This window comes from Taeniopygia guttata, chromosome 2, assembly GCF_048771995.1.
Source record: "Taeniopygia guttata chromosome 2, bTaeGut7.mat, whole genome shotgun sequence".
Classification (NCBI taxonomy): Eukaryota; Metazoa; Chordata; class Aves; order Passeriformes; family Estrildidae; genus Taeniopygia; species Taeniopygia guttata.
This window is the reverse complement of record NC_133026.1, coordinates 22,720,959-22,747,390: the sequence shown is the minus strand read 5'-3', so window position 1 is coordinate 22,747,390 and position 26,432 is coordinate 22,720,959. Positions and strand designations below refer to the sequence as shown.

At 38.3% G+C, this 26,432-nt stretch overlaps 1 protein-coding gene across 2 annotated transcripts; it reads right to left on the bottom strand.

Moving 5' to 3' along the window:
- Nucleotides 1–1,495: 1,495 nt before the first annotated feature.
- LOC101233268 (pituitary tumor-transforming gene 1 protein-interacting protein) lies at nt 1,496–25,169 on the bottom strand. 2 transcript variants are annotated; one of them, XM_030264653.4, is made up of 7 exons: nt 24,976–25,169; nt 22,859–22,911; nt 20,446–20,554; nt 17,709–17,817; nt 14,315–14,380; nt 9,775–9,821; nt 1,496–3,029 (listed from the first exon to the last, which is right to left on the bottom strand). In XM_030264653.4, the coding sequence occupies exons 1-7, from the start codon at nt 25,082–25,084 to the stop codon at nt 2,980–2,982; spliced, it is 543 nt and encodes a 180-aa protein (XP_030120513.3). In that variant the 5' UTR covers nt 25,085–25,169; the 3' UTR covers nt 1,496–2,979. The 2 variants fall into 2 exon arrangements, with proteins under 2 accessions (XP_030120513.3, XP_030120512.3); XM_030264652.4 differs by having other exon boundaries at nt 14,315–14,383; nt 24,976–25,168.
- Between the last annotated feature and the right edge of the window lie 1,263 nt (nt 25,170–26,432).

Here is a 26,432-nt window from a genome sequence, read left to right as displayed (position 1 = left end):
TACTGGAAGCTGTATTCTGCGGAAAGATAAACACAAATTTTAATTTTTCCTCTTCCCAGACTGCTCTTCCTTTCAGACAGCAAAACCTTCACTACTAAAATTAACAAGCAATAACCACGAAAAGTGTAAACAGAGGAAACGGAATAGATTGTGAATGAAAGGGAAATCACAAAATCACATGAACAGAGCTCTCAGCTCTCAGGCCTGTTGTGCTGTTTCCCTGCTTTTATTTCATTATGTTGAATACCTTCTGTTTCTTTTGTTGAAAAAGTGTGGAGGGGAAGCTCACACCCAGGATGATAAATGCATTTGTTCATACACCTGAGCAACAAAGATACAATGATACCTCTTTCTACAGGTGTTTTCCCAACTACTTGTGGCTACATTGAAATACAAAGGCGAATAACCCGTGTTGTGGTAAGCCAAAGAAAGAAACAGTGACATACAGAAAAGCAGAGAAGCTAATTAATATAATGAAATAAGGGTATTTTCCATCCAATTATTTGCTCCAATGAACACAGAAAAGAAAGGTTAAATAATCTGAGAGTCCAGGGATTTTGTGAGGGTTTCTGCATTTTCTATTATGTTCTAAAGCTGGTGTCCACAATAGTCTCATTAAATTAATAGTCTTAACTGTGTAAGCAAAAATTTACCATATCTGATGCCCAGTTTAACATTTTGTATAAAGTTAAGGCTTAACATAAGGTAAATTTGACCACAGTCATTACCTTTTCATGTCCACAACTGCTACTTTACCATCTTTGAAATGGTAAGAAAGGTTGTCCCTCCTCCCCTTTTGATAGAATACACAACAGAATACACAACAGAATACACTGTAGCAGGTCCTGAAGAAAAATGCTTTTCTATTAAGTCAGGAATGTCACTACTTGGTCGTGAGACAGCAGACAGACCTTCATCATTTTTGCAAAAGTTATCTCCAGGGAAAACCATCAGCATTTCATTTCCACACTATCAACTCACTCTTATCACAGACCATCATTCTTCTAAGACAGGCATTTGAATAATACTTCAGATTTGACAATGGCTGACAGATAAAGAAACATTACATTAAACACAATGCCTACTAATAAAGTGCTAAATGTGAGTTAAAGAACAAAGGAAAAAGAAAAAACAGACTAGTATTTCATTAACACTTAATTACAATACATATTCAGAAAGTAGGAAACCTATTTTTATATAAATTCCTGAGAAACTATATGGAGAAACAGTTTGAAGAGGTAAAACCAGTGAAAGAACACTGTACCAGAACCAGTGATGAGTGTTATTTACTAAACCTAAGCAGAGGCAGGTTCTTAGACAATGCAAGAAATGGTCATTTACATGCTCACCCCACAGGCATGATCTAATTCCTGCCATGGACAACCAGCAAAAATGCATTTTTTTCCTTCTCCAAAGTCATATTTAGAAACTTATTTTAAACCAAGTTAATTTTAAATGGTATGGAGCAACCACACCACAAGTAAACAGAATCATATTCAAGATGTTAAAGAGTTTATTTTAGGAATGTGGACAAAAATAACACAAACATCCTCAATACTGTACATTTGTTTAACAGATAATAAACAACAAGGGAAGTGATTTAAAGTGTACAGAATAAATGGGACCATACAATTAGACTGGGAGTATAGAAGAGGTCTTTGCTTGTCACATCATACTGGTAAGCTACTAAAAGTGCTCAAGGAAACCCTCTATGAAAAGACAGGAAATAAATCACATTATGTAAATATCAAAAGAACAATAAAAGGTTAAAAAAAATACTGCCTTCTTACTGTACTGGCTCTGGCAGGGACTGAGGTAACTTTCTTCATAGCAGCCCTTATGGTGCTGCTTTGCTTTGGATTTGTGGCAGAAAGAGTGCTGAGAACACACACACAAAAGAAAAAAAAAAAACCTTTGGCTTTTGCTGAGCATTGCTTGCACAGCATCAAAGTTTCATTTTCCCCCCACTCTGCTTGCTCCAGCAACTTGGCCAGGGGGCAACAAGAAGCTGGGAGAGGACACAGTTGGCCAAAACTGACCTAAACTGACCCTGCTCCAGGCACACCAAGAAAACTGGAGGGGAGGCTAGGCAGAGGTCTGCTCCTGGGAAGTGGCAATTGCCTTTGCAGAATTTGTTCCCTCTACCCTCCTTTCCTTCACTTACTGTGCCTTTATCTCAACCCTCTGCTGTTCCCATTCTCTCCCGCATCCCCCCGAGGGAGGGAGGAAGCAGCTGGGCAGTGCTTAAGCTGCTGCAGAATCTGGGCAACTTTATTTTTTTTTTTTCAACATACTTTAAGTTTGGAGAATAAAGTGCTCACACAGACTGATGTTTCTTAAATATAGGAACACGTAACTATGTTTGTTTCAAGATCAACCTTCCTCCAATTTTGCTAACTGTATTCAAAATACCTATTAACATTCCCACAACTGAATTTAATTATTCAAAGACAAATATGCTCCTCTATGTCAACCCTGACACATTACACTCTTGGAAGATGTTTTTTCCAGGCAAAAAAACCTCCACCCACAGGAATGTGCATGATGTATTTTTCATCAATTATTTCTGCTATGTGGAGCTGTGCTTCCATGTTGCTTTTTGTTATATATATACATAAATCTGTCTATTTAGGAACATGAGAACAACTGCTTTAAGTAGCAGTTAAGACTGAATTCAAAATCACTGTACTGTGACGATTAACCATCTATGTCAAGTAATAAAATATAGATTTTAAGAAGAGGAAACATAAACCAACTTCAGCAAACATTTCAACAATGAAAAACATTTATGGAAAATTATTCCTATACACGTAGGAGATAGAAACATGTTATTTCGAAGTCTTTAGCTGCTTCTAGTTTTACAACCAGGAAAAAACACTTTGGAGAGAAAAAAACAGAAGTGAAAGAGCAAAAGGGCTAATGAACACAAACTGTCTTCCCGGATTCTGGAGTTACAGCTCTTGTGGAAGATTCTCATCTTTATTCATTCTCAAATCTGCTGTAGGGGTTATCAGAATCCTGGAGAAGACCTGTAAAACAAAATGGGACTACAGTTATAATTTTCTTTTTACAGAAAAACTCTGTGAGTTACTGGCTTCACTGCTATTGGTATTGCATGTAACAAATCCAAAAGGCAATTCTTGTAATAGTTGCTCTATTACCCAGGCAGCCAAGGATTATAATAAATTGGAAGTGTTCTTAGGCACTCTTATTTCTCAGACAATAATAATGAATAAGTATTTCATGATTTAGCAGGGAGAGAACATTTCCCTATGAAAAATTATTACAGAAAGAACATTTCTCATCTGTGAGGTAAACTCCAAAAAATGCACTTGTGAGAGTCAAGTTGACAAAAATCTAAGTATAGAGATGTCTCAAGAAGAACAGATTCCAAGTGGCCAGTTTATAAATGCAAGTGACTATAAGATCATCATCCTTTTAAAATGTAAGATGTTGCTACTTTGACTTAGCTCTACTTCAATTATACCCAACCATCTGTCACATTTAGCCACTTACAGCTTTTCTGCAACAGGACAATAATCTCTAAGAAAAAATGAAGATCGCTTCTTATGTGCACTAAAACCTCCAGGGACCAGAACGAGAGCATCACTTAATCCAAGACAGTGTTTCCCTCACAAAGATTCTTAATGACTTTATACTAGAATACTGTCACAGAAAGCCCTGCAAAGCCATCCAATTATGCTGAGTGCCTGGATATGCAGAGCATCCTCTGTATAGGTTAGCTGAGCAATCACTGTTCCACACAGAAATTACTTCAAAGAGACTTTAAACCACACTTTAAACCTGGGGTAGGCAGAAGACTGAAAATAAAGGAGTCCTGTACGAGTCCAGAGGCTGACCTTATGCTGTGAAAGGACAGGACACTATTGCTATCTTTTCTGCCAAGAGTTTTATACTGATGTCTGACAAAGACTCTTCTGTAGCTCGTTTGTCTAGGCATGGAGACCGTAGAAAGTGCAGTCGAGCAACTCCAACTCACAAATGTTCACATCCACAATAATGAAAGAAAAATATTTCTAGTCACTGCCAAATCTTGTAAGAACTCCTCTCAGTCCTTTTCACACTATACCCTTTTCCACATGTACCTGCACACAGATACTGAATATTGATATATTCACTCTTTTATCTGCAAGTCAAAACCTAAACGTGCTGTAGGCAGACTACACTATTGCCTACCTTGTGCAGTTGGTGAGCTTCCTTTGAACTGCCGGGTTATTTTAAGATGCCAGTCAAGCAGCACAATTGCTCAGGGCTGATTACTGTATCAGTTACTGCAACTAACTACCTGATAGGTACAGTAAATATTTGGAAAAAAGAATAAATAAGAGAAGTCCTATAATAACTCAAATAAACAAGATTACGAGGAGTCAATTTGTAAAGCATTAATATCAAAACTATCCCTCATATATATGACCCTTACTTGTCCAAGGAGTAAGTCAGTAACACTTATAAAGCTTCAGCCAGGTAACATGACATATAGTCAATTTACCTGGTGTGGTACCTTGTATCAGAGGAACTACCCATTTCTATAATTGTTTTTGAAAGTAAATAAAATTAAAATTTAAACATTTGTTTAATAAGGATATGCTTAGGTGATATAACTGTGAAAATTATTCTACAAGAATTTTCAGATTTTGAATTTTTTGTCTTTTTAAACTTCTAGAAAGTGGTTACTTCTCAGATTTAAGTATTACCTTTCATACATTTAAACAAACAGTTGTGATGTCCACTCTGTCTCTTCTAGCTGTCAAGTAAACTAATACACAATAAAAAAATCCTCTCTTATCCTTGCAATTCAACCTTCAGTGCCTTCAGATAATATTCCTGCATTAATTTAACCCCAACCCAAAGAGAGAAGAAACATTGCTTTTGCTGACAGTTCATCAACACCCCCATCCTTCCTCCAGACTTGTTAATACTTTGGCAGTTAGGATATACAGCTCCTAATACAGTCAGTTACCTGAAACACAACTGAGTAGTCCAATTTAAAAAAAAAACTGCAGTACTCCTGCATTTCAATTTCACCCCTTTGAAACACAAAACACATTTACACAACATTTACCAAAAATCAGCTTTAATACTAGAAATTACCACTATTATTACAATTGCCATTGCTTAAACTCCCTGCACTCATTAAGATCCATTTACAAATAAATGCACCTAACTTCAAAAAGCTTTCCACAAAGTGGCAAGAGGTGGTACCATATTCCCTGACAAAATGAACATGGCCTGCAGACTTTTCTCTGTAGAGTCTGACATGTGCTTATTATATTTTTTTGATATTTCATTCAGGACACATACTCAATACTTCATAGGCCTGAAAGTAGCACAGTAAAACACTAGATTCTGTTCTTTACAGCTTAAACAGCTGAAACCCAATGGAAAAGATTTTCTACATCCAGTAGTGCCAATTTCACCAGAGGACTGTGTAAGAGTCCTGATAAACCTATCCTACACCATTTTGAGTACTGAATATACTTTTCTCTTCTCCTACCCCAAAGCACTCAGCTAAAAGCCATTTCAGAAAACTAAATCTCATATTTCAAGTGAATGTGTCATTTTTACTCCTCACTGCATATGCCATACCCAGTAGTACTTGCTTTAAATTTACTGAATTATGTTTAGGAATGAACAGATCTAATCACCACCAATCAGGCATTAGTATGTCTAACTTAAAGTACTTTCATCTGTTTCATCACAGAATACTGAAACTAAACAGGCTTTAAGAATGATGGGTCAATCCAGTGTGAATATTATTGCCTCTGACTTCAGAAATTGATCTCCCAGGAGAAAGGGACTCCAAGAGAAATGGCAAGCCCTCCTTCCAAATAAGGATAACCAGAGGTTACAATACCTGATACACTTTGCTTTCAGCCTTGCTCTCAAGCCTGCATTCAGCATTTAAATTTCTTTTACCCTCAGCATTTTAAGTACATCATAAGATTACATTAAGTAAGAGGAGTGAGACAGCAGCTCATCACTTGCACCAACTCTTACTGAAGAAGTGTCAGGCTCCAGTAAGTGGACAAAAACTATATAGAGCGACATACAAAAAAAAGGAGCATGACAAAAAACTTCTGTCGGCTGCCACAGCTGCTCTGCCAGTGCCACTCCGAGAAGGTGGCAGCCCATGCTAATGGGGCAGCACATCTGGCTCAGCTGAGCTCTCGCACTGCCTGGAACCAGACAGGAGCTGTTTCTCGACTTTCCTGTCTGACATGAGAGCCACCACCCAAGCTGTCATTTACCCTCAGGGGTTCAGAGAAACCAGATGTTTGCATCTTCAGGAGCCTTGTTTGCAATCAAGTCCATTATGTGCCACTGGTGAACTTGAATACTGGCACACAGGTCATTTAAAAGTTCTTACTTCCATTTACCCTCATTTTGAGGTTAGTATTTGACATACTTAGCAGTATCTAGGAAACACTCAAAAATTTGAAAGGTATACTAGTCATGTATCTTTCATGAGTATATAGGAAATAATAAAGCATGTTAGTAAATATGAAATGACAAAGCAATGGTCAAAAGAAATTAACACCTCTTTCCAGCATATTCATTTATATTGCATACTAACTATGCATGTCCCCAGTCACTGAGATTTGACACCTATCAATGCTGCCCAAAAACAGAATTAACAAGTGAAATACTTACAAGAGACTGTGTGTAGTTGAAAACAAAACAAAACAAAAAAAAAAAACAGTTTACTGCATGTCTTCACCCCTTACTAAACTTTTCCTCTCTATTTCTAGCCCCCCATATTAACAACTGTATTCCTAACAAACTAAATAGCTTTCAGTGTTCGGCAATGCAAGGTTCTCCTGCCTTGCATTCAGAACACTAAAGAAGATCAAGGCAAAGTATCTACCTTGAACAGAAGACACATTTGCTGTCATAAACTACTGAATATAAAAACCAATGTCTTATATAAAATAAACAAGAGAGTATTATATATCATTAAAATAGCTAATCAAAACCTTTGCAGAACTAAAGCAATGAAGTTATAATAATTTTGCAAAAAATAAATTAAAAATCCTTCCACTAATACTTGGTAAAATCCTCAAATAAATAAATAATAAAGCAGCTTCTCACTAATGCTATACTGAACACACAATAGAAGCAAATGCAGCAGGAATTAAATTGTAGTTCCTTTGTGTACTACACAAGCTGCAAAGTACTCTGAATTCTACTTTAAATTTTTCCTAAGAGACAACATATAATTTGTGTAATCATATTGCATTCATATATGTGAACAAATGAAAAATACTATCAACTTGTGCAACAAAGAAACAATTGAAAGTGAATACTCCTGGTTGCTAAAGCTCTCTATTGCTTCCAATGCTCCCAAAGGATGGTGGCAAGAGTGACACCTGCAGTGCATTATAAATGTGTAATTACCATTTAAATGGGATATGGAAAGCTGGGGATGAAATGAGAAAAAGCATTCCCTTCAAGCCAACCAAATACTGAAATTTCGGGCATCATCATCTTTATGTACAGTCAGGTTAACAAAGTCATTGTCATTCTGCCACTCATCCATGCCTACTTAACTGGGAATCCTCTCTGCAGTGTGTAAGAGTGCAAAATAATCTAGTGCCTCCCTAATTATTTGCAGCAATTTTTATTAGATTATGTTTCATATGCTAGCATCTGTATTTTCTAGATAGTAAAAAATGAGGACAGAAAATCCATGTCTCACGGAATTATTCTGACCATTTGTCTGTGTATTATCAGAATGCAACCCTTATATTCAACAGCAATTATATTTCTGAATTTCAAAATTTGTACATATTTTGTATTTATTTTTTTCCTCAGTTACATACATCCATTAATTATGTTATGTGAGAGTTAAAATTTTTTTAAACAAAAATTAACCATGTGATTCCAGGCCTCAAATTGATATATCTGATAATATAAATTAATCCTTGTTTAGGCAATACAGCGAATCTGTCAATAAACTTTATACAGAAGCTTGCTAATAAAATTTAAGTTTTATAGTACAATTGCAATCTTGTGCAGGTAATCTGAATTGCAAAACCTAAGTGCATGAAGAAGTGAGTATGTCTGACTTCTTACAAGAAAGAATACTTTCCATTAACACAATGACTGTACAAACTTGTTTCTCAATTAATTGATAGTGGAGGCAAAATGACACTAGCTCTCCTATGACTGTGGACAGTATAGCTACAAACAATACTTGATTTAATGAATTTGATGTCTGTATTCCAAGGGCATTGCATTATACAGTTTTAAATTTCAGGGAACTCAAGTACTTCAACAAGATCCAGAAAAGCACTGCACAAAGGTCTGAACGTTAAGCACTGAACAGACAACTGTCTTCAGTAAAATGTCAGGTCATGCAGAGACAAGTGAACTCATTTCACAAGCAGAACATAACTGAATGCAGCCTTCACATCACTGAACTCCAGTGCAGGGTTCTGATATGGGAACTGAGATTCTGCACCCAGGACCTGCATCTTGGAGCATCCAGGAAATGCAAAGGTCCATCTGCACTGAGTGCTGCAAGTTATTGTGGGGACATAGCCATTGCCCTAAGCTCTTCTCCAGATCTTTCCCAAAGATTCAAACTTGCTGAGATTGACTGTGAGGTCTATTCTAAAGAGAAACAACCACAAAAAACCTATATTGTTTTATGTTGTGCTTGGATTTTGTTTGCTTTTTTAACATCTGGACTACTGCTGCCATTCACTCAAGCAACTCTTGAAACTGAACTGTGGTTGAAATACAGGGTTAATTATCCTGTAAAATACCACAGAACAACTTCCCTAACTGATGTTTAACAAAAATTACTTCCAGTTTCTACAACAGTCTTCTTCCAGTAGCTCAAGCTTCACAGTGTAGGATTCCTCCATTCCTGCAAAGATCATTCTTTTACAAACGTTCTCCAGAATTCTCTGCAGACAGTTCCCTACAGAGTTTGTCTGTATCACTTCTGCATCAGGCAAAGGGCAGGCTGCAGATTCATGAAGGCATTCCTAGACTCTGCCAATCAGTTTAACAAGAGGATGAAAATTAACAGCTTTGAGTGACTGTTCAGACCCCTAGAAACACCTTCTCTGACATTAGTGCAATTTGCATAATAAAAAATGCAGCAGAGTTCTAGCAGATCTGTCTCCGAATACACAGTAGTATTAACCCTATGAACAAATGAAATGAAAAATGCAAGCACTGACAAGCCTATATAATAAGAGCCTCCTACACAACACAGCAGGTTCTATAGTCTTGTGATATTCTTCTAGAACTGGACCACAGCTCATTTAAAAACAAAGAAAATAAATTTTATCCCTACATTAGGTTGCATCCACCACCCTTCTTTTTAAAGTTCGATTTAAAAAGCTTGCTATCTACTAGTCAGTCTCTCCTCCTTCAATAGCCTTTACTCCAGGTAGCAAAGTTCAAGTAGGTTGATTTATCACATTCAGAAACAAAAAAAACAACCCCGAAACTCAGTCTTCTTACTTAGGAAAAGACAGAATAAACCACTTATTTTAATCAATATATTTAAATGGCCATCCCAAGCACACTGTTCTTCTTGCCCAGTTGGCCAGTCAGTGTAGGAAGAGAACAGGAGCATTAAGCGTGCTGAGATCAGGTGTCAGAAGACAAGCATCAACAGAAAACTGCGCTTGGCTACTTCTGACGCTCATAAAGCAGTTTATTTCTGCTGTGAATTTTAACAATCATTAGGGAAAAGGAATCAACTTAGGCATAGTGTAAAAACAAGATGGCACATACCATACTTCTTACGTATTTCATCATGCTTCAGTTTTCTTTCATGTTTCCTACAAGAAATAAAGACATCAGAAAAACATTTAGACTCTTTTGAGCTGTAAGTAAATATAATAATATCCAAAAAGGACATTTAGCATTTTTACATTAGTATTAGTAATTACATTACAATTTAAAAAAAAAAATCACACTTTGTAGTTACATATATATGTTATCTTTCTATTTACACTTCAACTGTATGTACAGATTGTATGTATTACACACTGTACCTGTAAGACTTATCATAAATTCTTACTAATTGATAGTGCGAACATAAGAAGTATTACAATAACAAGAAATACTTTTCTGTATAAAAGAACTATATCCACACATGCACACATTCACAGACAGAGGTGTTCATCTATACATAAGAAACAAGGCACTACACTACACTGGAGCACTCCTTAATGCTTTCCAGCAGGTAGCACAATTGTAAAATTTAGCTTTGCACAGAACATACTCTGGAATACTAATTCAATATAATAATTCTAAAAGGATAAAAAGGTGTATTATTATTTTGCTTAAGATGCACAGCAAGTGTAAGTGAAAACTACAGCTTTCTAAAATCCAGCATGGCATGCATCTATGCAGAGAATAAATTAAAATATTGTGCTAAATATAAATTTTTTTTATGTTGTCTGACCATAAGATGATTTTTAAGGCAGTACCTAGTACTGCCAAACTGAAATTATTCACATAAACCAACTGTCTGATGAGTTGATTTCTCCTTCCCTTTTGCAAAGTTGAAGGGGGATAAAATGAAAGATGTTTAAATGGAAATAATTCCACCTTTTCTCAGATAGTTTTCCTAAATTACAAAGGAAGGATCTATTTTACTTATTTTAAAAAACAAATATAAAAGCTCCTATACAACTGCTTCATCAGTATGAGCCAGGATCTATATACCTTGAGGAAAAGACAAGGAATTTTGCAAAAAGAAGTTCCTCTAACAAAAATTTTTAAAAAAATTAAAAATACACCTTTTGCTACCCTCTGTCAAAATTTAACCCAGTTAGACAAGTTGTGACTTCTGCTGGATTCCAATTTGCACGTATTCAGCAGAAAGCTGTTAAGCACTGACAGCTTAATTCACCAAAGATCCCATCTGCCCTATGCATATTCCACCTCCAAACAATTCCTACTGCTAATCAGATCCTGTGTGTCCTGAGAAGCAATTATCCTGCTTCCTAGAGAGCTGAGGGTTGAAGTGGCCTTTTTCAGCAATTACACTTCTGGAAAAGCATGTAGATAAAGCACAATAAGAAAAACCAAACAAGACAGACTCAAAACCTTCCACTACTCTTTCCCAGAGATACCCACATCCCTTACATCTCTCTGCATTATTAGGCCCAGGCAGAGTAGTAAACAAAGCAACCTGGCCAAAATGCAGTTAAACAGAAGCTGCAGAGTCAGGGTAATGAAATTCATGTAGAAGAAAGTCGGCATTGAGACATTGAAGATAACAGAGAAAAGAGGAGACAAATTCATCCACTGAAGGTAACCTGACAACAGGATTTCTGCTTTCTGTGGTACATAAGAGGAAGATATTATATGGGGCAAGGGATCTCAGGAAGAGAATAGAGAGATTCTGCTTAAAGCAGCCTTCTCCAATATAAAGCTAAATCCTTCTACTGTATAGTTTTCATGTGAGTTCAAACCAGGTTTATTAGTGGTGGTACTAATGGCATTTCTTCCTTGTTTTGCATATCCTGTCTGAAGTAATGAAGACTCGTTGCTGCAGGTTTCAGTTATTGAAACCTCAGTATTTCAGCAGCCAGTGAGAATCAGTTCTGAATTCAGAAATCACCTGCTTAAGAAGGGGATGGTGCAAAATCAAGCTGTGTAGGCTTTAAACCTCAGAAAGGCTTGGATACTTCCCTAGGCTATTCAAAACAAACCACCAAACATCTAATTAAGATTGAAGGGTAAAACCACTAATATCAGTGAAACATTCAAACTCTGACAGGCAGCCACAATGGCATCACTTCACCCATGACTAAATCCTTGCTCAGTAAATAAGGCTTAGGTACACATCAACCCAGAAGAACCAGACACAGCTCTGAACAGGCAGACCCTGAATCTGCCACCCAGAATTACTGTACTACCCACATCTCACATGATAATTATCTCAAGTCACTTCAGTCTTCTGAGTTGGCTCTGTTTCTTAACACTACTGCTATTACTCCATCTTATACATGCTGAAGTCTTGGCTTCTCATGCAAGTTGTCCCCATTGCCATAAGGTGAGGAAGTATTTTTCTCAATACTAACAATTCCCATTATAATCTTCCATACTCGGTTCTTCACAAACAAACTGCCATCCTATCTTTCCCTGGCCTTTCTCCTTGTTCTCCCTTACTATCAATTTATAATTGGCACTAGATCTTATTGCTTAGCATTTGTCTATAAACTTCTAAAATAAATAATGATTTATAAACGATATAAATCTAACCTATACATATACCATGTATTTGAAGCTGTAAATAGTCGAGTGTATAGAAAAAGACTCCCTACTCAATGCCGTAACTAAAAATTATTTTTCATGTTAGAGATGCAGTCAAATAAAGGGCTAAAACTTTTGCAATAAGATACCTGTTTTAAGTCAAAAATTGAACATCAGACATCCTTCTCTTTATGCCCCTAACTATAAATGCAAACTCAAAATATCACCAGTGATTTTCAACCCTCTTAATAAACTGACAGCTACTTTCAGCCTTAGATAAGCAGTGAGTCAACATAATAACCCTTCTTTTCATTTTAACAGGCATCTTCCAAAGAGACACTAAAGTATCCACAATTAACTGAATTCTAATGCAAACAAGTATTAAACTTAAAAAGCAGACTTTTACAGTGTACCTGAAAGACAGAAAATACTAGGTGCTGCAATCATCTTAAACCTTCCACAAAAAATATTTCTATGGAACAATATGGAACTTGAGCTTCCTTGCTTTGTTTTTACCATTCACTAACTAATCATAAAAGGAAGCTCAGGCTAGTCTGTTCACCTTCTATTGCCAACTGGTATGAACCATATATGAGCTGATATGAGCTGTATTTGAAGTAGTTGTATCCCACAGAAAAAACAAACATGTAATATGACAAGAAAAAAACAAAACCAGACAGACACAAGGTCAATGCTGTGCCTATTTTTCTCCCATATTTATTCAGCAATTTTCATTAACTATGTGAAAACTTCACAGTAGAAAGGAAGGACTACACAGTACAAGGCAGTGTTTTCCTCTGCAGGTTGCTTGTCAAAAATGGGCTGTTGAGAATATTAATTTGTTCCACAGCCTGCTAGTAGCAATTCATTCTCCAAAGGTCTTGGAGGAAGTAAGCAGTGGACAGGGTGAGGTGCTCCAGGTGCTGGAAGTGGCTTACTCCTTGTGTTTTCCCATGACCCCCAGCCACACACACAACTGGTATGTGTGTTCAGAACATGGAAACACCCCAGGGCTGCTGCTAAGCTCTCTTCTGCAATTAAGGCAGTTTCTGTTTCACAGACACTCCTGAGACAAGCTGGGAAAGAGAAATGCTGCTCTAAATAAGGCTGCAGGAATCATTCTGGCAGAGCAGCCTGCTCCCAGTGATCTTTGTTCCTAAGCTAAATTCAAGAATGGAGCTGATATTAGCTCTAAGTTGCTAATTGCCTGGTGCAACACCACTTGTTTTGCATGTGTCTACAGCACACCTCACATTCCAGAAGCACCAGACTTCCTACAGATTAACTATACTGAGATTTTAAAGCTGATACACAAATCACAGTGGAAAGGTTACAGAACACAATCATCCCATTATGCATGTAGTCAGAAGTCTTTGCTTTAAAACAAACACAGCTAAGTGCTGTCTTAACTGAACAAAGCAACATAATCAAGGATGTACAATTCACCACAAGGCACATGGTTTTGGCATATTAAAAAATTGCCAATATTCCTCACTGGGACCCTCCTCTTTTGAAAGAAACAAAAGCATTATAGGAGAAACATCATGTTCATAGTAGCACTCAGCCTACTGTGCTGTGACTAGTTATAACTGGATTAACAAACAGAGAATTCCCCTTTTTACTGATCTATTGTAAATATTCAACATAACTTACCTGACAAATTGTGTGAGCACACTTCCTGAATTGGACACTTATTTCCTACCCTTCCATGCACATTCAAGTCTGACACTTTCAGCTCACAAATTCAGATGTTCATGAAAACAAATTTGCATCTGTTCTCTTCTTGGATAATGTTTGTCATTACCTCACAATGATGCACAGAGCACTCATGGTATCTGCCACACTGAGCATCAACTTGTTTGCTCTCTGCTCATTTCCAGCAATACAGCTCCTAATCAGGTTCATCAATCTCATAATAAAGCTCTGTTTTGTAAAAAAACCTGAAATTGTCATGCCTATCATCACAAAGCCTCTTTGTTTAGTACTCCATGTATTTCTCAGAAAGGCAGAATACTCCTACATCATCAGGAAGTGTATAGCTATATATCAAGCTGTCAAGACGTACCTCTGAAGAGACTGCAGCCTTCGTTCCTCTCTCTTCCTAGCTAACTGCTCCTCTTCTTCCTCTAGTCTGCTAGAAAAATGAGGGAAGGAAAGCATAAGAGGAGGAAAAAGCAACTTTCTTGCTAAGCTATCACTATTTACTACTTCATAGCCATGTAAAATTTCACAGCTGAGTAAGTATAATTTACAATTTTTTGTAATTATCCTTTCACATTTTATAATATTCTAATGCTCTACTCATTGCAGTAATATGTCCTTCAGCCTCCACAGAACTATTTACAGCTTCTTAGGAAGAGGATGCAGACTGTTCCAGAAGCAGGATTCCTAACTGCCCTTTTCCCCATGTGTCACACCCCATTTAAGAGTCAGTGTTCTACATGTGCACAGTTAAAGTCCATTGTTGTCCTTTAGAAGAAGATTGATGGTTCATAAGCCTTTGATGCCAGAACAATTTATCTTTCCAACAACCATTACTATCCAATCTCAAGCTGCCCCCAGGAAATGAGTCGATTCTGGAATGAGCAAGGATTCTGACCATCAGCTGTGTGATTCTGGGAAATGGTGAACCTACACAATACATCTGAGCTGTGCATGTGCAGATATGCTCTACTGAATTCTCTGCTGCACTTTAGCTTTGTGTCCTGCCTTAGAGAAAGCTTAGTTTCACTTAACCATTAAACAGACTGTAAAAGACTTGTAGGACTCTAAAGCAAATGTCAAATAATTTTTCTGTTAGTTCTTCCCTGATAGAATTTATGATGATTCTTCAGGATTAGTAAATGGACAACTGCCATGCTTGCCCAGGTGCTAATCATCTTCCAAAAGTGAATACCGTTCTGAAGATGTCCGAGATGAATATTTACAATATTAATACACCTGAGCAGCATTACCACTCATCTGCAGCCACCAACATCTAAGTTAAGCAAGAGTGACATCCAGTGGTTAATTACAGTATGTCAAATGCTTTAATACACAAAATTCAGACACATTCAGCTCTGGAAATACAAACTCAATTCCTTCATGTGCTCAAACGATCCATCTATCTCTCTCAATATTTTAGTTATTTCAATACAAGCCAGTACTTAAGAATCCATGTAATATTTCAGAAACAAAGTTTTTAGTTCCAGCTTTTTCCACCTAAAGAATTAGAAAATATAGGGGAGTAGGAAACAAACGCAACAAGGTCACTTTTATTTGAAAACAATGTTACCCTTTTGGAAAACTAATCAATTATCCACATCAGCATGTCCAGCATGACTAGAAACTCCCATTCTTGGGCACCCTTCTGTAAAACTGCTTTACAGGAGATCCCATGTCTTATAACTATACAATAATCTTCACAATTTGTGTTGCAAAATATGAAAGCATTAAATAAATAAAATGTTGGTGTATGATTCAGAAAATAAATTTCTTCCTTGTAATTAAACATCATTAAGTATTTTCTGATTTCTGGATACTTGGAATTGTCCTTCCAAGTTCAGAAAGTTTGAGATTATACAATTAAAAACATGGTTGAAAACAGAAGTGGTTGACAACAGAAGGTCACAAGAGTCTATTTAGTAGAGTTTCATGAATAACAGCTGTTCATGAAACTGTCACAAGGAACCAGACTCTGAAAAGTCCAGAAACAGAGGATAAAAATAAACACTATGCACCAATATTCCTAGAATTCCTATGGTAGAATAGATAATAATGTAGTAACTACATTACTGATATGGGGGTTAATGAACTTAAGTATGCTCTGTGTTCAAGGAAAAGGTAAATTCAGGCTGAACACTTAAACACGACAGCTTAAGAATTTCGTAAAGAAACACTGATACTTCTGCAAAACAAGGTTACAACTCAGAGCTCAGATGATACATTTAAAAAAGAACCAGTTACACGGATCTAGTATTACATTTCCACAACCTTTCCTTCCTCCTAGCCACAAAAAAAAAAAAAAAAAAAAAAAAAAAAGTTTCTTTTGTGGAAAATGAGTCCCCAAAAATAAGGAAGACAAGAGCAAAAGAATTCCTGCTGAGAACCAGTGGGCTTAAAGACAATAATGTACCAGGCTTCAGTGTAATAACACATTCTGACTCCTCCTGAAACAAGCTGGACCCCAGATTGACATGACCTTTAAATCCTCTAAGGGTCACAAGATTAAGCTTGACACCTTTGGAGTCTTGGCATAAGATGATTCTCAACTAATCCTCTATTTTTAGAATTAGATGTTACAGTAGTGATTGACAACTTAGCTACTAAAACTGAAGTCCAGCACAAATATCTCTTTTCACAGGATTCAAGCTTTATTTGCTGACATGTCAACTACAGGGACTCACTAAGTTGTTCTGCAGAGGATGTGGCAGATCTCATGTAAGATCTAAACCTGTTCTTTACATCTTCAGGGCTTATCAGCACAGGGCTAGAGTATTCATTTTCGCACTAGGGCAGATTTGGGATACCAGCCTACCAACAGAACAGATACATGCTTCTTTCTCAGGGAAGAAAGGAATGAGATGTTATTTACAATTATTTTCACATTTCTTTAAAGCCACAGATATAACATATTTCTCTGGTTTTAAGGTCAGCACTAAACAATGTACAGTTACATAAGTTCTTTTAAAAAACCCAAAACCAAACCTCAAACAGGAACAATGAGTCAAAGGTATTTAAAAAAGTATAGAAATCATATCAGACCAAAAAATAAAGTCCCCATTTTATTTGGACAAAAAGTATTGAAAGACAAAAAGAACAGAGCTAGCTGAAACTACACTGTCCAGAAAGCTTTTAAAACTTGAGTGATAAAGGGAAGCATGTTGTGCTGTCCCACTTCACACTCCAGTACTGACGTACCTATTTTAGCTACTCATCAACTACTTCCCTCCTTTTAAGAATATTAGCTACTCAGAGAAGCCAGTTTAAAAAAAACTTTTACAAGTTCTCCAAGATCCCAAGAACAATTAACTTTTGCAGTACTATTTCCTTGAAAATAAGTAAATTATTCTTAATATCTTAGAGCAAAGAAGTATTATCTTACACATAGAATGTCTTTTTGAATTGGCAAAGAAAGTTAATCCCTTATATACTGACTGCTGACAGATCCTAGAGCAATTCTGAAAGATGGATACCAAGTGTCATATAGGACATTGTTGCTCAGTTACTTTCTACTCACCTGGTCCCTCTTTGCTGCACCATGAGCTTGTCTTGAAAGAAATTATTTACACCATTATCAGAAGAAGCAAGGATTTATTTGGTCATTGAAAGATTTCATGTCCAATGTTAATAAGAAAGGGTAAAACAAAGAAGTATAAAGCAACAGCTTGCCTGAAGTCACACAAATCAGTTCTGTTACCACTAGAAAAAGGGAAGACCAGGACCCAGTGCTAGTAAAGAAAGCAAATACACGTGTTTACCTCCTGGAAGGCCTTCTGCAGTAACAGCAGTAACAGCAACAGGCCGTTATGGACACCAGAATGAGTCCAGCTACCACAGCCATAGCAATAATCAAAGCCTCAAAGTTTACTGAAAAACATGAATATATTCAACTTGTTAGACTCCATTAGTAATATTTATCTTTCTGATAACTCTTCCCTTCCTTCCCAGACATTTTTCCATCCCTATATGCAAAACATGATTCTGTTCCACTACCCCAGATAAAATGCAGTATACCACACTCAAACTTTGCAATTATGCATAATCACCACTGAACAGACATTAAGTAAAACCACATTTCTCATTCTGATACTCCTCTACAAGTTACAAATAAATATATTCATCCAGTAAAGCAAATTTTTTTCAAAAAAATTGTTTTAAATAAAATTTAATTTTTTCAAAAGTATATACTATTTAATTGAAGCAAAAAAGGGTTTTTTTGGACCTAATAAAGTGCAGGGAAAGACCGTCAGTTTTTCAGGCTATATTCCTGGCAACAGTACCTATTTCATCTGCCTACTATTCATGAAAACACCCAACACAATCAAACTACTTTGTATTACACTGTTCTTCATTATTGTTAATAATCTGTCAACACATGTAATTCACGTAAAATTGTAACTGGAAGCCAGCCATTTGTTTTTGACTTTGAAAGCTGCACTATTCACCTTCATTTTCAGCAACAGTGAACAACATTCATCTCTTAATTTTATTTGCTCAAAGAAAAAACCCATCACCACCACCTTCACAAGTTAATTAATTTTCCTGCTGTGTTTGTAGGGGTCTCAATAAGACCATATAACCCTATTGCATGTTGCTGCCTGTAATTTGCAAAAAACCTATTAAGGAAATGTATATTTGAGGGTGTTTTCGTTGTTTTGGTTTGGTTTTTTTTTCTTCTATTACTTCTTTTTGCTGAGCATGTGCTCCATTATGAAGTTTTCATTCTGTGTTTAAGCTACAATCAATCTAGAAACACAAATGGGGCACAAGATAGAAGCCATTTCCACAGCAGCAGTAAGCTGTCAAGACCACCCTTACTATCAGTAGAAAAGGATGTGTTTAGCTACTCAGTGAGTTTGAGAGTGTTAACTTATTTCATAGCAGCTCATTTGATGCTGTGTTTTGGACTTCTGGCTCAAACATGCTGGAAACACATCAATATTTTGGCTGCTGATGAACAAGCTTGAACAGCACCAAAACATTTCCCCACCTCCCCCTTGCCCCCTTCCCTCTGTTCCCCGCAGTGAGTAGGGCTGGACACAGGCAAGAAAGCGAGAGGAATCAGGAGGGTATGCTGAGAAAACACTTGACCCAAAGTAGCCACCAGATATGGTGTCATGGTCAGAGAAAATATCTGAGGTAAAGGCCAAGTAAGTGGAGTGCATCTGAGGTAAAGGCCAAGTAAGTGGAGGGCAGTTCTGGCTTCCAAGGGGAAAGTCAATTCCAGTGGGAATTTATTGTTTGGGAATTGGATGAGCATGTCTGCCTAGGAAGGGGTGCTAAAAAAAATTGCGTTTTTTCCTCTCCCTCTTCTTCCTTCCCTTTTTAAACTGTCTTTATCTCAATCAATAACATTTTCTGCTCTTGTTCCTTTTTCTTCCTCCATCCCACTGGGGCCATGGGAGAGAGGGAGGAAGCAAGCAGCTGTTGGCAGGAGTCAACCCTCCACACTTTCAGAAAAAAGTCTGCTAAATATTTCACAATAAGAGCCTTTACTACAACACTGCAAGCCCATTTTTCTCAAAAGTGAGTTTTATCACTGAAATTATATTCTTATCATACCCTAAAAAACTCCAACAAAAGTCTAAGCACAAATGCCTGTTCTCAGAAAACAAAGCACAAAGCCCTTCTCTATGAACATAGAATTTATAAAGTTCACCTGTACTTTTTCCTCTAGTCACTCTGCAGCAGTCATTAAGTGGTAGTATCCAGAAACTTGCAAGCTCCACTTCAACAGCAATCTTCTACTTCTGCTACCCTAATTTAGACTACTGCAAAATCTCTCTGTGATAAGCATAGTAACTTTCTTCAGTCAGCATAGTCACTGATAGTTCACCCCCACTTGTTTTTGCCCTTTAGCCTCCTGGTGTCCATGCACAAGCACAGAAAGCTTTGCTCTGCTGGAGTGAAGCTGTACTCTTGCTTCACACAAGAAGCTTTCCAATGTCTTAGGTGCTCTTTGTTCCAGTCTAGTCTGAATCTAGATCTGTACACACATTATTACAAAAACAGCTCCAAATATTTCACCCTGATGGCAGCACATGCTCAGTCGTGTATTTTGTAATAAAACACACACAGCAAACAGAAACTGAAGAACAATTACACCATGCATGATTACAACCTACAGTGGCAGAATGCATGTTCCTTTTAAACCTTATCTACACTGCCTTTGGTACCCAACATTACACTGTTATTTCAGTTAAGCAAAAACAGCATTCAAGAATTTCTGTGTGACTATATTCCTGTGGTATTGGTTCACTGCTGCCACTGGAATATAACAGAACTGTGGATCTAGACAAATCATCCAACACTTTCAGAAATGTTAAAGAAAGTAAAAATGTTTTAAAGCCATTGCATCACCATACCTACACTGACTGGGGCTATGTCTCCAAATCATAACTACTGCCTCCTTGCCCAAATAAATTATCAGGAACAAGCTTACTTTTATCATACTCATAAATAATTCTCTACAGCAAAAGTAAAATTAGTACTTACTCCAGCAAACTCCCCATCGAGCATTTGAGAGAGAACACAATGAAGAAGGTGGAAAAATACTTCTTACAGGGTAATCAATGCATGTATTGTTGGTGTAACACCAAAGGCACTGCGCAAAAGAAACAAGAAAAAACCCAAATTATTAATCTTCAAAAACAGTTAACAATTTAGTACATCACTCCAAAGACAGATTTCTTACGTGAATGTAGTACTGGAGAAATGGAAGTGCTCTGTCTTCTAAAGCCTACAGAAGACCTCGTGCAATTTCTCAGTAAAACCTCAACTGAACAGTGTATAAGAACATTTTGTACTTACAAGTAACACTAGCCTGAAAATATTTGAGAACATATTGAGGTACCCTGCATACTTGAGGGTAAAATGGCTTTGAGTTTAAAATTACTGGAATTAACAAATACAAAATACAAAATCACACTGCCAACTGTTCAGAATTTTAAAACACCTCGTATCTTTAAGGAATCTTATTTCAGCCTTGCATTTGCTTATCAACAGAAAGAAAACAGTAAGGAAACCTTATAAGTCTACAGGAGCTTTTGCTGCAAGGTAGTGAATGATACAGCCTCATCTAGTCTGAGTTGCAAAGTACTCTGAGTACCTTAATTGCACATGCTCACATATCCAGATATTTTTAAAATTTCAAATTTTTATGTGTTTTATAGATAAAATTCCAGCAAAACATTTCTGCTTCTAAAGTCATCTCTAAGCATCAAGCTTGGGTTTTGGTTTTCATCTGTTAAAATACTTATTCAGAAGTCATTTACCACACAACTCAAACAGTGAAATAGTTTTGAATAATGGCAGTAAGAATCTTTGACAGGACATGTTTTTTTAGGATTCATTATAAAAAGAGTTCAGACAGGAACTATGCTTTATCTAACTATCAAGAACATCTCTATCATACATCCTCAATTACACAAAGCCTGTTATCTTGCTCTCAGTGGATTACAAAACGTTAAATACAAAGGAAACCATTTGCAGCAGATGCTGCTTTCTTGAAAACTGTGGATACAAGAAGAATATATTACTATTTTGTAGTTGGTAGACTGTACAATTTAAACATACCCATAAGGACACATCAACAAAAAAAACGAAGAAGAGACAATTCACTTTGCAAAAACCGTGCCCTTTTAATTATGGATGCTAGATGCAAATATGCTTTTTTTGGTTCAAATATTTAATAAGAATAAACAATTCAAAAATAACAACTAATAAGGGGCATAATAAAAGTCACTGCTAAACTCGGAACATAATGTTGATCCTGTTTTGAGTAGGAAGCTGGATTAGGTGGTTCATGAAGTCTCTTCTAACCCAAATGACTCTACACTGCTGGTGACAACTGGGAGCCCAGAAAGGCCAGCTGTACCCCTCTGATGGAGACTCCTGCATCTGACTACTGAAAATGTGTCTAACCCAAAAGGCAATACCTGGCACAGCTACTGGCTGGAGCAGGGGCTGAAGTACAAGAAAATATTTAAATTGTCTCATTCTCAATGATAAAAGAATCTGACAATACACAATCATCAATACAATTCAATCAATATTTTTCCCTTAAAGCCAAAATATTAATTAGACAAGCAGGTAAGTTCAGATACTTCTCAATCTTCCTGGGCAAAAAAGTTTTCCAGTAATGGAAACTCACACGCAACTTTAAAACTCCTGAAATGTTTGTTTCCAGTGACATGTGAGGTTTGAATTTGAAATAATATCTCACTTCTGTTCTGCACAGACTAATGCCTTTTGCATGCTTGTTACAATTCTGATTGTAGAGCTAAAGAAGTTTTCAGCAAAGAGCAGAGAAATAAATTCTAACATTTAAACATCTGCCTTATTGCAATCTCACTGGAAATACACTTTGCTACCAAAAGTGGCTTAGCCTGGCAGTCTTCAGCACACAGAGTCAGCAGAGGGATTGGCACACTGCCTCAGTTACAGGCACTTCTTGGGGCATCTTTAGAGAAAGGCACTTCCAGTTTATTTGCATTAATTTCCCATTTTTCCTAGCACAACACAAGAAAAGCAAGGCATTTTAACTGCCTGAGTTTATTAGATGGACACTTAACAAAGTGCTACCCACAAAATGAGGGTAAGTCTGAGGCAGCAGCAAGATCAGCTTGCTCAGCTGAGCTAAAAAAGCCCTGAGCACACACTGGCACTGGAAGCCTGGATTCGGTCTGTCCTCTCCAGGCAAAGCACAGAAACACCCCGAGTGACCCAACCATGGAGCAACCCAGGCAAAGTGAAAGCACCCTGGCATCACGTGTGACAGGCAGGAAGCAACACATGAGTCAGTTGATTCTGTCACTTAAATAAGTAACAAAGTCAAAGAAAGCCTAACAATTAGATTTCATATTAAGTGGAAATTCTTATCAATAAAAAAAGATGTTAAAAATCTTACCGAAACATTTGCTAGACATTCATCACAGGACGTCTGGGAAAATGCTGAACATGCTAAAAAAACAAACAAAACCAAAATAGAGAGATTATATAATTATTTTTATTCCATAAGGTATTTATCGTAACCTTTTTTTTCCTTAATCCTAGATACAAGCAATAATTTTGACTGAAGTAATGAAATGTCAGTAATTCCATTCCAGGAGAATTGCAGCAGAGATAAAAAACATTTAATTTTAACCTCAGACATAGGGGAACAATTCAAGCTTACCTTTCTCTCTTTTGCTTTCTCTAAGGACAACACAGAAGGTATCTCTACTGAAATTCTAGAACTTACACACTCCAATTTAGGGAACATTCCAAATTGTGCAGCTTTAGAAGCTTTGCAAGAGTTGACCCTTGTTTAGGATTTATCCCCTTCCATAGGTATTAACTTATTTTCTGGGAGAAAAGTTTTTAAAACATGAAGCTCTTCAATTAATATTATTTTAAATAACAATAAAAAACACTTCCAAACATAGGACACGAAGTTAATATGCAAGAGTTCAATAAGAACTTAAACAGAAGCTTGACAAGTCAAACGATGCATTTTCTCTGAATTTAAGAAAAATACATACTTACTGGTGTTCACATTTACTTTCTTTAGAAGTACCCCATGTTTATCATCTTAAGAGCAGTCTTTTTTTATCCATAACTCAGACATAATTTGTTGGCCACAGGACCACATACATGCCATAGTCCTGACCCAGATTAACTATTGGAAAGATGAGGGGGAACCTCCTTTCCAACTCTGAGCCTGGATTTTTATTCTAATAATTGTTGTGCCTATGATAGCTTTTTATACCAGTTAATGAAACAAGGTTGTTCTTGTTTCACTATATTACAAATACAAGGGGAAAAGATCTCCAAATGTAGCATTAGTCACAACAAGTTGTCAATCTGAGGTAGAGTTACTTGCTTGTGAGACAACTACATATTTCAATGTTTTCTTTTCATAACTAAGTATTACATATTTCTGGTACTAATTATTAACATTAAATGCAATTTATGTACCAGTATATTTATCTTTAATTTATATATGCATATGGAAAACCCTCTTACCAGTTCATCTGGTAACAATTAAATTGTTACAGGTACCAATTAACAGCCTAAGTGTAAGGCCTATATACCTATTCCTGCAAAAACAACATGAGAAGCAGGTTCAGAAATTGTTCTCAGTTTATACTCAAAAATTTTCAACAGGAGTTTGCAACATTAAGTACCACCACGCTTAAAAAAATACTTCATTAGTTTTCCAACTATTTTTATAGTTGGAAAACTAATGAAAATCTCTCTCCAATGTGAGATTTTAAACACCCAAACAAACAAGCTTTCTGAATACGAATTAGTAAGGCTAATTTGCTTCAAGTTAGTTGTCTCAAAAACCTGGAGACTCCCTTTTCAAGGATAAGCCCTTCCCTAAAGGAAATTAAACACCTCTAGCTAGGATCTAGACACACGTGTCAAAATGCATTTGAGATACCCAAATTTGATGCCAGCCAACCTGAGGTGCACCTTTGTGGCCACATCTGTTGCTGGCAGCTAAATCTGAGGCAGAGCTTTACCAGCTGCCTGCCAAAAGCAGCGAAATGATTCCCACAGAACAGGAAGGGACGAACAGCTCCGTCAGCTTCTCCCGAGCCAGGACTGAACACACATTCCTCACCCAGGGTTGAACGAACCCTGGCGACTGTGTACTCCAGGACAACCCTGCTTGAGCCAGGGAGGTTGGACCAGGAGACCGCTGCGGTCCCTTCCAAGCTGCCCCATCCTGCGGTTCTGTGACTGCTGCCACGGTCGGGACTCCCCCCCGGGCCCGCAGGCGGGCAACCCCAGCACCATCAGCGCGTCCCTGGGCCGGGAGCGGGCTGCTCCCGCCTGCCCGCAGGACCGCGCCGGGGACAGCACCGCGGCACGCCCGGGCTCTCCGGAGCTCTCCGGGTGGCGCTGCGGGCGCCGCTGAGCCTCGCAGGCCTCGGGGCGAGCCCGAGCCCCTCTGCCCGGCCAGGCCGGCCCGCTCGGGCCGCACCCGCGGGACGGGCGGGCAGCACAGGGAGCCACGCCGCGCTGCCGCCTCCTTACCCTGCGCCGGCGGAACCGTGCTGCCGATCTGCTCCAGCCCCGCCACGGCGCGGCCCCACAGCAGCGCCAGGCCCTGCAGCCACAGCGGCCAGCGCCCCGCCGCCTCCATGGCCGGACGGCTCAGGCAGAGCCCGCCCGGCCGGGCCCGGCCCCGCGCAGCCGCCGCCAGCGCCGGGGCGGGGCGGGGAACGGGGCGGGCGCGGGGCGGGCGCGGGGCGGGGCGGGGCGGGCGCGGCCCTGAGGGAGCGGCGGGACAGGGCCGGGCCGCGCCTCCCTCGCTCTAGGGGCGGGAGGGGAGAGGCCGGGCTGGGGCTTGTGCTTATCGGAGGCGCTGCAGGCGGAGATCTGACACACGCGAGGCCTTCTCCTCTCCGTTGGTCGTTTGATGTGCCGCCCTTTTGCGAGGATCCTGTACCCTGCTTCCTGCTTTCGTTCCTTAGTGAGGATGCCCAGCAGGCTGCCAGAGCCAACTGAGACAACAAAGGCATCCCCAAGCCAGGGCTGGACAAAGAAATTAATAAAGAGATAGAGGCAAATTGAAAATTTGCCGTGACCTTTCCATTTTAAAAGACTAACGAGTTGTTGGTTTTGCATGATGACCCACTTTTCACGACATTTAGGAAGCATTTAGCACTCTTTCAAGTGCCAGAGGTATACAGAACAGCCAAATAAGTCTGTAATATACAACACAGGCAAAAAAGAAAGACCCCAAACCTTTTGAGATGGCAGGGTAAGGACACACAAGACATTTTGGGCATCTCAGTGGCCTTATATAGCTGTGGTTAGGCACCAAATAAAGTCCTTAATGGCCAATGAAGTGACTTACCATGCTGTGACAGCCAACCTTGCTTTAGTTAAACAATCCTGCTGAACTTCACTAGCTTCTCTGTGACTTGTTCAGGAATGGGAAGTTTGATAATTGGCAATTGATAGCTGAAGTACTGGTGTAGGTTTTGGTAGTGCTCAAAGATTCTGCTCCAAGCAGGAAGCAAACACTCCTTCCAAGTATGGCATTGTTCAGTCAGTAGTGACTCCAGTTGCTTGTGACCTTCCTTCTCAAACACTCCTTCTCTTCTATTTGGACCATTTTTATTGCTCTTGTGTAATAAGGCCATTGTTGCTATAGAAAGTACTGCAATTGGTTTGTGGACATAGGGATGGCCTATCTGGGCTGTTAGAGTGGCTTTTGTAAATATACTTCAGCCTTAACAAGAAAAAAGAGGAATGTTTTTCACAGTGTTTGACCTTGCCATCCTATCTGGTTTTAGACACCTGATTCACCTTCCTGCAGAGATCAATCTCCCTAAAGTCCTACATGGTAAGAGAATAATAGCTCCAGGAAAAATTCTGAGGGAATTAGAATAACTACTAGTGTCTCTGGTAGCTTAGGCCAACATGTAAAATTGAAGAGATCAAACCTGAGCAGTGTGCCCTTACCTTAAATTAAGTTTCAACCT